Below are 10403 nucleotides of genomic sequence, written 5' to 3'. Positions count from 1 at the left end.
AGAAAAATACCTAATAGCAGATGAAACAAGACAAACAGAACAATAATTTTTATGGAATAATCAAACAGTACGATGTAAAATTAATTAATCGTATGTTAATTAGGCATAAGTGTCTTGAAGTGGGTTAAATTATGTTGTAAACCATAGACAAAAAAAATTTGTTGTAAACCTTTTCGAACGCCGTGCGTCATGACGTCAATGACTTGGCCCCGCCCACCAGCAGCACGTGGGAGTGGAGGCGGAAGCGGAAGGGAAGCAGTGGGCGCTGAAACATGGCGTGCACATACACACGCAGAGTCAGGGAGATGACAGCCGGCTTGTGTGTATTTTCTGCGCTTATCGCAACATGTGTGATGCTGCAGCCCTCATCGGCCAAGCCGGGTAAATTAAGAGAAATCACAGATGGTAACTGGGAGGAAATCCTGACTGGAGAATGGATGATCGAGTTGTGAGTTATTAGATTGAGTTGTGCAAAAAAAAGTCTGTGTTTATTTTTGCATTACCATTACCAGTGTACACATGATAATAATTACACAACAATAACTTCAGATTATTTCATTATTTTTTTTACTACCGTCACCGTGTTCTTGTACTGGGCTCAGGTTAGAGGAAGTTCTGTGGTTTTGAAGTTAAAGAGTTTGCCAAAATCAAAGGGATGTAATCATTTAATCAGCCTCATATGATTTTCTTCCTTCTATGAAGAAGAAAACGGATATATTAGACAGAACGATAACCTCAGTCACCGTTCACTTGTATGTAAAACGGATGCAAAGAAACTGAATGGTGACCGAGGCTGTCATTCTGGATAACATCTCCTTTTGTATTCAACAGAGGAAAGTCATACAGTTTTGGAAAAACATGATAGTGAGTAAATTATGTCAGAAATTTCACTATTCTTTTAATGCATTGCCTTCCAAAAAATATTAAAGTTGACACAGTCTTTTCTCCCCCTGCACAGCACGCTTCCTCCTGCTAGAGCCATCGAACAAGAGGATTGTAGTTAAATAGATCCCATGGAAAACAAATGAGCCTCAGTGTCTTTGTGTCTCCTCTGGCTGGGATTGTGTTATTGGATTAAAGGTTTGTCTGTCTACTGCAGCTTTGCTCCATGGTGTCCGGCCTGCCAGCAGCTCCAGCCCGTGTGGAATGAGTTTGCAGAATGGGGAGAAGATTTGGGATTGAGCATTGCCAAAGTGGACGTCACCGAGCAGCCGGGTATGCTGTTATCTCCTCACATCTGGCTTCTCTCCTCACATCTGGTTTCTCTGCTCACCTGATCTGCTGTCCTTATGGGTCTCACTCCATTCTCTCTCTCTCTCTCTCTCTCTCTCTCTCTCTCTCTCTCTCTCTCTCTCTCTCTCTCTCTCTCTCTCTCTCTCTCTGTTCTGCAGGTTTGAGTGGGAGGTTTATCATCACAGCTCTCCCAACTATCTACCAGTGAGTTTCATACCATTTACACACATTTAACCCTGTCTTTAGAAGATAGTTAGTTAGTTGGTAATTGGTGGGTGATGGTTAGATACAGTCAAGAATAGTTAAATCGTGAAAAAATATTACAGTTTAAAATGACAGTTTTCTTTATTCCTGTGATGGTAAAGCTGAATTTTCAGCATCATTCATTACTCCAGTCTTCAGTGTCACATGATCCTTCAGAAATCATTCTAATATGCTGATTTGCTGCTCAAGTAACATTTCTTATTCTTATCAATGTTGAAAAGAGTAGCTGCTTAATTTTTTTTTTTTTTTTTTTTTTTTTGTGGAAACCGTGATACGTATTTACAGGATTGTTTGATGAATAAAAAAAGTTTGGTGAACAACATTTATTTCAAATAGAAATTATTGATGTCATTTTTATCAATTTAATGTGTCCTTGCTGAATAAAATATATATATTTTTTTTAAAAAGTCTTTCTGACACCAAACTATTGAACAGTTGTATAGATATTTTGAACAGTTGTATAGAGGTAGGTAGATAGATAGACACCAGCAATTGTTTTGTTTATCAGTCATCTGCACTGTACCTGTGTGTTGGGTGTAAACTCAGTTTAAACTTGGTTAAGTGTGTGTGTGTGTTGTTGCAGCTGTAAAGATGGTGTGTTTCGGAGATATCAAGGAGCCCGATCTAAAGACGACTTCCTGAGCTTCATTGATGACAAGAAATGGCAGAGCATAGAGCCGGTCTCTTCCTGGTTCGGCCCCTCTTCCTTCCTGTGAGTATTTGTAGTGTGTGTGGGTGGTTTCAAATTCTGTTATAATGCAAAGGGCTCTGGGTGAGTCTGGCAAAGTCTCCAGAAAACGGAGATCAGAGAACCCACAGCCTGTGGTTAATGTAAAACTTGATTCATAAGGCAGCACACTATAATTGACTATTTTTACAGTTGATTTGATAAAATGACTTTGACTGATATTTATTTTTTGTAGGATGAACGCAATGTCAGCCCTCTTTAAGTTATCCATGTTCATCAGGGTGAGTGTGTATGTCTTTTAATATTAAAATGCATTCCTCTCAGACCTGTGTATTTAATTGTATTATTTTCTTAGCAATTTTGTGAATAATTTAAGAGTTACAACTTACATGCACAGATAATTTATACCTCAAGCTAATGGTGAAGGAACCAGCAACAGACAGTGAGGGGAAATATACACTCAAATAGTCAATGTACATTTAAAATAAACTGCCTGATTTAAAGAAGAGGGGACTATAATCCTGAAGGTTGTGTTTTTTTTTTTTTTACAATAACGATTGCCTGCCCTGACTACATTATCCTGCATATGACAAAGCTACTTAAAAAAAATAAACAAAAAATGAAATATGAAATGTGATTTGGTTCAAATAATTTTATTGCATGAGCTTTTTGCAAACATAATTTGAAGCCAGTGGAAAATAAACTTATTTTATGGTTATAATGATTTTGTAATAAATACCTGGTAAATTTATAATCTGCTCATGGATTTTTTTCATGCAGTAATTTAAATGATCTTTTAACATCATTTGTTTCAGCATTGCCATAATTACTTAACGGAGCAGCTGGGCGTCCCGGTTTGGGGCTCGTATGGGATATTTGCTCTGGCAACACTCATCTCAGGATTGACTCTTGGATTGGTGAGTGTACACAAATACACTAAACTACCTTGTATTTTCTTATGCTCACTGCTCAGTCTTTTATTCTCAACAAGGCTGCATTTATTTGATTTTAAATACAGTAAAAAGTGATATTGTAAATATTATAACAATTTAAAATGTGTATTTTAAAATCTAATTTATTTCTTTGATGGCAAAGCTGAATTTTCAGCATCATTACTCCAGTCTTCAGTGTCACATGATCTTACAGAAATCATTCTAATATGCTGATTTTGGGGCTCAAGAAACATTTCTTATTATTATCAATGTTGAAAACAGTAATGCCTATTAATATTTTGGTGGAAACCTCGATACATCCTTTCAGGATTCTTTGATGAATGGAAAGCTTCAAAGAACAGATTTTGAAATGGATTTTTATTTTTTTTTACATTATAAATGTCTTTACTGCCACCTTTGAGGAATTTAATGCATCCTTGCTGAATTAAATATCTTTTAAAAATCTTATTGACCCAAGATCTGTTTCAAGTGTAATTTTTGGAGTGGAAAATCCCAGAATGCACTGCAAAAAGCTCATTCATCCAAAATCATGGATGATTTAAAGGTGACCTATAATTCAAAATTGAATTTACCTTGGTATAGTCAAATAACAAGAGTTCAGTGCATGGACATGACATAGAGTGAATCTCAAACTGGACTGTTTTCGCGTTCTCATTTAATTCACGTTTATGAAAAACACCCCTGAAAAACGGTCGGTTCTCCACACAATACCAACTGTGACGCAATAGTCGGGATCATTAATATGTACGCCTCCAAATATTTGCATAATGCCAGCCCTCAATGCCAGGCGGAACTGCGCAGCCGAAGCATGGCAGTTGCTCAGTGTTTGGATGTACACATGAACACAAAAGTATTTTTTAGTTCCTTCATCTGAGCCTCTGAAGAAACAATGGGTTAATTTTATTTTCTCTGGAAATTTCCAAACATTTCACCGACTGTTTCCTCAACTTTGGCCAATACAGAGCTGGCCTCGGATCGAGCTACCAAGCAACACTTTCTGATGTGTAATTGTTCAAGTTCAGACAGGTAATCTTTCTCTCAAAATCGTTCAATACTGTTTATGCATCAGTAAGTCAAGCCAGTGACTAAAATATCAACTTCACATCGTTTCTTTTAGTAGGATGAAAATAATCGTATTTAAATTGTGAACAAATTATATACAGAAAGCGATCAAAGAACAATCTTTCCACACAGCGCGAGTTTATCTGGACACTTGCCAAACTCGTTATGAAATCAATGACGCAAGTTACTGCACAACGAAGCTCTTACTGTATTTACATCATCGTGTTTGCATTGGTGAAAGCAGAGAGAGTGCAGAAACTGTTTTACAATGATAAGATCTTCATTCTCGCGATCAACAGACTGTCATCTGCTCAATGCTCATCACGGCAACATTTTATGTGATGGGAATAGATCTAAATACTTTAAAAACATCTCACGATTCGTTAATCTCGATAGCTGTTATAGTAAAAACGTATAATAGCAGTAGTAAAAGTATTCGGGAGAGAGTTTCACATGTAATGCGTTGCTATTTCATATGCAAGCATGTCAGCCAATCACAGCAGTGGCCGCGGTTACACTGAATCCCACAGCAGACACGCCCCTTCAAACAGAGTGTTCAAATCAGAGGCTAAAAGCAGGCTAGGAAAAATGCCATTTATTTCTAAATTATGATTATTTTTTATCTAAAAAACATACTAACATTATAAGGGTAACCCAGGAAACATTATAAAATAAAAAAACAAAAACATTCTAGGGCACCTTTAAGAGAAATGTCTAAGGGGCCATTTAAACGATTTAAAACTTTTTACGTGTTTTGGCCTTTCGATTACACAACAACGGCGTTTTGTTGGTCTGAAGACGCAAACTTGAAAATGGGTTTCAAATTGCAAGTTTTTGAAAACTACTGTTTTCGACTCAGTGTAAACTACAAAAGCACAAATTTGTGAAAATGGCGATGTCATGTGCATGTGTATTATGTGTTCAGTCTATTGGCACGTAGTGTTTCTTTACAAAGTGACATAATCGCTAGCTACTGGTAGTGTTGTCAAAAATATCGATATTTCGATAAATATCGATACTGAAATATCTGAACGGTACCAATACTAATTTCCCGAAGTATCGATACAGGTCTTGTTTGGACAGACCTGCCCCCACTGCTAAAAAAAAGTCCTCAAGGAAACACTGTAACTCTTCTCATTTTAACTTTTCTGAAACATTAACCAAGAGGGCCTAGTATTGTTGTTGATAAGAGTCTGTGTTGTCTCGTTTTAATTCTTAAAGTTAACATAATCTGACTGAGGAATCTTAGACAAGTAAATATTGTAACTGTGGTCAAATGTAAATTAACTGGTGCCTATTTAACTTTATTAAAAAATTATTATTTAATTCTGCAATTTTCCTTCATTAGCGATTATCATCAATTTGATTACACAGATATTAATTAAACTAAACAGCTATCTCTGAATTCAATAATGACATGCCTTTAACTGAAAATTGAATGTTTAATCTTATTATTATACATTACTGACTCTCTATCCTCCAATTTGATACTGTTAAGTGCTTTTTTGTTACAGTATATTTTAATCTTTGATAACAGTAGGTAATAAAAATACATCATGTTAGCTCTGGTCCAATTAAAAAATATAAACAAATAGAACTCAGGACATTTTTGTTCGTGTAAAATATACCTCATTGTCATGTTCTAGACTTGTTATATTTAGCTTTAAATTAAAAAAATACCCCCTTAATATTGTGGCAGCTTTTTCTCCGTGGTATCGAAAATGGTATCGAATATCGATATTTTTCAAGGTATCGTATCGAAGTTAGAAATTCTAGTATCGTGACAACACTAGCTACTGGTATGGCAGCATAATACAGCAGGTTTAGTTGTTTTCGCGGATCTGTGTGAACCGGAATCGTTTTGACAACATTGCAAAAAAAACACAAAGGAACAACTTTTACATTTTTTGTATATCGTTGTCGTGTAAACGTACCCTATATATTTCCTTAATATGGCCAGCAGCCATATCACCCTGTAGCCCAAGACTGTTTGCCCACTGAAGCTAAGCAGGGCTGAGCCTGGTTAGTACCTGGATGGGAGACCTTCTGAGAAAACCAGGTTGCTGCTGGAAGAGGTGTTAGTGAGGCCAGCAGGGGGCGCTCACCCTGTGGTCTGTGTGGGTCCTAACACCCCAGTATAGTGACGGGGACACAATGCTGTCAAAGAGCACCGTCCTTCGGATGAGACGTTAAACCGAGGTCCTGACTCTCTGTGGTCATTAAAAATCCCAGGATGTCTTTCGAAAGAGTAGGGGTGTAACCCCAGCATCCTGGCCAAATTTGCCCAGTGGCCTCTGTCCATCATGGCCTCCTAATCAGCCCCATATATATATATATACACACTGATTGGCTTCATCACTCGGTCTCCTCTCCACCAGTAAGCTGGTGTGTGGTGGGCGTTCTGGCGCACTATGGCTGCCGTCACATCATCCAGGTGGATGCTGCACATTGGTGGTGGTTGAGGAGATTCCCCCCCTTCCATGTGAAGCGCTTTGAGTGCCTAGAAAAGCGCTATATAAATGTAATGAATTATGTAGTGAAAATCATCAGAAAAAAAGTCACATTTAATACTTGGTGCTATTTTGAATCATTAACTTAGAACATGTTCACGTCAAACTCCATTGGAATCAATTGTCGGTCACGTCTCCCTGATTTCATGTTATTTCCTCTCAGGTGCTGGTTTTCGTCGCAGATTTTGTGTTCCCATCACGACGACTTTCACCAGATTATCACCACAGTAAGTGTGAATGTTTTAAATGAACCTATACCTGCTTGACTACGAGAACTTCTAACGTAACAGAGATTTAATTAAAACTTAAAGACGATATTGTGTAATTGTGGACGCGTGAATGTTTCTGTAGGGAAACTGCTTGCGGGGCAGGTGCGTCTCCTGCAGCAATCTGAAGATGAGCAGGAAGCAGATGGAGAGGAAGAGGATGATGAAGACGAGTATGGGGGAAAGACTGAAGAGTGGCAGCCGGTGGGCGGAGCCGAGGCTGTCAGAAGAAGAGGTTTGGGTGTGCCGGAGGAGGACACCTAGAGGACTGGAGAGGAACTGCCTCACTGTGCACAAAATCGCTACACAAACCACATTGCAACGGCAATGCCCTCACGTGCTGCCATAGCAGTGCTCATTGAGCTTGATGATATCACATATGATGTCATAGCTCCCTTCTGAAAGATTGATGTGGTTGTGCTTTTCTCTCTATTTTGCCGCAGGTTTGCGCTTTCTCTTTTCCAAAAAGCTTCAGTTTTAATTATTACACCCCTTGCTACGCATTATGTGCACACAGTGTGTGTGTGTTAGAGCAGTGCTTCTCAAAGCTGTCCTGGTCACCCACCACTGCACATTTTTATCAGTAACACCCTATTTAAGTCTTGCAGTCTCTACTAATGAGATGATGAGTTGAATCAGGTGTGTCAGATGAGGATGATTCCCAGGACAGCTTTGAGAAGCACTGTGTTAGAGGAATATAAGCACCAATTTCACGACACACAGCTGCAATATTCCCCTTACAAATACTGAGCAAATAACCAAGATCAAACAACGACCTCACTGTGAAATTAGGCTTTTGGGAATATGAAAGGTTTTGTGCTTTACTTTGTAAATATTTTATTATTTGAGCTTTTTTGGATGCCTGCTATATAAAGTTGGAATGTTCAGTTTGCTGTTTTAAATGTCTTTTCTTCCATATAGAGATCAGATTCATACTTTTTGTGTTTGGTTTTTGTGTTATTGAAGCTTTGGGAATGAACTAACGTGTGTGTGTATGTGTGTGATTGTGATTATTATTTGACACCGAAAGACACTTTTATTAGTTGTCCCATAGACCTGATTTGTGTTCTTATGTTTTACTTTAAAATGAGTTTCATTCATTTTACCTTCCACACCTGGTTTCCTTCAATATTTTTTGTTGAATAACGCATAGGCATACAGTATCCGATTCGTTTGAACTGGTGCATCACGTTTTCTTTCAGGTGTTTTTATGTTACAGTGGATTTTAGGATGTATATTTGAATTGTATCTTGGTCTTCCAAGTAGTTTTCTTCTTATCTTTACGTTACTATACTTTGACCTCGGACCCTTGACTGATCCACTAGAATTAAAGTGCTTCTCAAAATGTTCTGCTTAATTGTCCACAGCAGAACGATTCTAACGTGTGAATGTCTGCATTTACAACTTTATTGCTTAAAGCGTGTGTGTGTGTGTGTGTGAGAGAGAGATTTTGGAATGTTTCTGTATTTGAGACTGTAAATCAGCACTGTTAATAAACAGTCTAAAGCTGATGTGCTGTGTGATTTCACAGTAAATGCAAATTTGTTGGCCTTTATTTTACAGTTTTGCATTTCAATTCACATTTACTGATGCATATGTGCACTGATGTTCAGAAAGAGGTTGTTTTTGAAGTCTCTTATGCTCACCAATGCTGCATTTATTTGCTGGAAATATAGAAAAAACGAATATTGTGAGTGTTTCCTTGCTAAATTAAAGTATTAATATCTTTAAAAAAAAAAAAAACCTCTTACTGGCTCTAAACTTTTGAACAGTAGCCCAAAGAAGTATTTGGACACTAAATGGATATGATTGCATTAGAAAACACAATATTATTATTTAATTATTAGAGGAAGATAAAGATAGCACAAGCACTTTATAAAGAAAAGTTTGAGGTTTTTAATAATGAAACAGTATACTTTTCAAAATGAGGACAAAAAAGTTTTTTTGTCATGTTATGATGATAAGGGTGAGAGGCTTAGCAGATCTATTTCCAGCTTACATTTATTAAATCAAAGGAACTAAATACAAAACTAGTCCTTAAAAAAATGAAACCAAAACTTTTACAATTTTTTTAAACAAAACAATCACTATTCTGTCTGATCATCAAACGTTATAGCTTGTTTCTCAAAAACAAATTCTGAGAAAAGGATAGAATAATTTGCTTTGGCATTGCAACATTTTGAGAAATGCGTGTCAAAATATAAAAAAAGTATAAAGTGTGTCAAAATATATTTTGGCGGCTACTAGGCTATATATTAATGTGTGTGAGATTTGGTTGTGAAGCCGGTAAAGAGATAGTTCACCCAAAAAATGAAAATTGTGTCATTAATTACTCTCCCTCATGTCGTTCAAAAACCAACATTCTCATCCCATAAAGGGTGCCATGTGCGTCGGATGTAGACACTTTGGCAAAAGCGTCAGTATATGACGCCTTGGGAATCCCAAGGCGTCATATACTGACGCTTCCGACGCACATGGCACCCTTTAGCGTCAATATAACACGCTTCGGTTGTGGGTAGGTTTAGGTCTGGGGGGGTAGTGTTAGGGTTAGACCACTAGGAGGCGCCATATATCTGCGTCTCATATTGACGCTAAAGGGTGCCATGTGTGTTGGATATAGACGCTTTGGCAAAAGCGTCAGTATATGACGCCTTGGGATGAGAACGGGCTCTCCAAAACCGTAAGACTTTCGTTCATCTTTTGTCCCTCCAATACGCAACTGACACTTTGACGCTTCAAAAAGTTCATAAAGAGATCGTAAAACGAATCCATATGAATTGAGCAGTTTAGTCCAAATTTTCTGAAGAGACACGATTGCTTTATATGATGAACATTTAACTTAGGCACATCAGTTGTGGTAAACTGAAGCTCAAGCATGTTCACTTGATGTGCGAGAACCAATGAGGTTCATTCTCGTGTTACGCTGCTCGTTTGAGCTTGTATCTTCACTGATCAATGTTTAAATGTGAATAAAACACTGAATTAAAGGTATTCATCATAAAGCGATTGATTCTCTTCATAAACTTTGGACTAAACTGCTTAATTCTAATGGATTAGTTTTATGATCTCTTTATGAACTGTTTGAAGCGTCAAAGTAGTTGCGTAGCTGTCAATGGAGGGACAGAAAGCTCTCAGATTTCATCAAAAAGATCTTCATTTGTGTTCCGAAGATGAACGAAAGTCTTACGGGTTTGGAACGAGATGAAAATTCAAACGACAATGGATCAATAATGAAAATGTTGTCAATAATTTCTCACCCTCATAATGATGGTTAAGTAAATAATGACAGAATTGTCATTTTTGGGTGAACTGTCCCAATGTAATCTCAATGTAATTATATTTACATAATCTTAATTAAAATGATTTTTTATTTTATTTTTACAAACACTAAAAATAAAGACGTACAACACAAAACTGACATCATATT

General features: G+C 37.2%; 1 protein-coding gene across 1 annotated transcript; it reads left to right on the top strand.

The window, feature by feature from the left end:
• The first annotated feature begins 229 nt into the window (after nt 1-229).
• tmx1 (thioredoxin-related transmembrane protein 1) lies at nt 230-8487 on the top strand. The gene is made up of 8 exons (XM_056254928.1): nt 230-448; nt 1100-1215; nt 1392-1437; nt 2081-2209; nt 2421-2466; nt 3001-3102; nt 6874-6937; nt 7062-8487. Exons 1-8 carry the CDS (start codon nt 273-275, stop codon nt 7238-7240), a joined length of 858 nt encoding a protein of 285 aa, XP_056110903.1. The 5' UTR covers nt 230-272; the 3' UTR covers nt 7241-8487.
• The last annotated feature ends 1916 nt before the right edge of the window (nt 8488-10403 follow it).

The sequence above is a fragment of the Rhinichthys klamathensis genome, unplaced genomic scaffold (genome assembly GCF_029890125.1).
Source record: "Rhinichthys klamathensis goyatoka isolate OS25496 unplaced genomic scaffold, OSU_Roscu_1.1 h1tg000115l_1, whole genome shotgun sequence".
NCBI classification, from domain to species: domain Eukaryota; kingdom Metazoa; phylum Chordata; class Actinopteri; order Cypriniformes; family Leuciscidae; genus Rhinichthys; species Rhinichthys klamathensis.
Note: the sequence above shows the minus strand (reverse complement) of the source record. Positions and strands in the feature narration are given on the sequence as shown.

What these genes read in the sequence shown, in the direction of transcription:
- tmx1 (XM_056254928.1), top strand. Translation starts at nt 273, where the DNA reads ATGGCGTGCACATACACACGCAGAGTCAGGGAGATGACAGCCGGCTTG. An exon ending in GGAGAATGGATGATCGAGTT is followed by an intron (nt 449 to 1,099) that starts GTGAGTTATTAG and finishes TGTCTACTGCAG; the next exon opens with CTTTGCTCCATGGTGTCCGG. An exon ending in TTCACCAGATTATCACCACA is followed by an intron (nt 6,938 to 7,061) that starts GTAAGTGTGAAT and finishes ATGTTTCTGTAG; the next exon opens with GGAAACTGCTTGCGGGGCAG.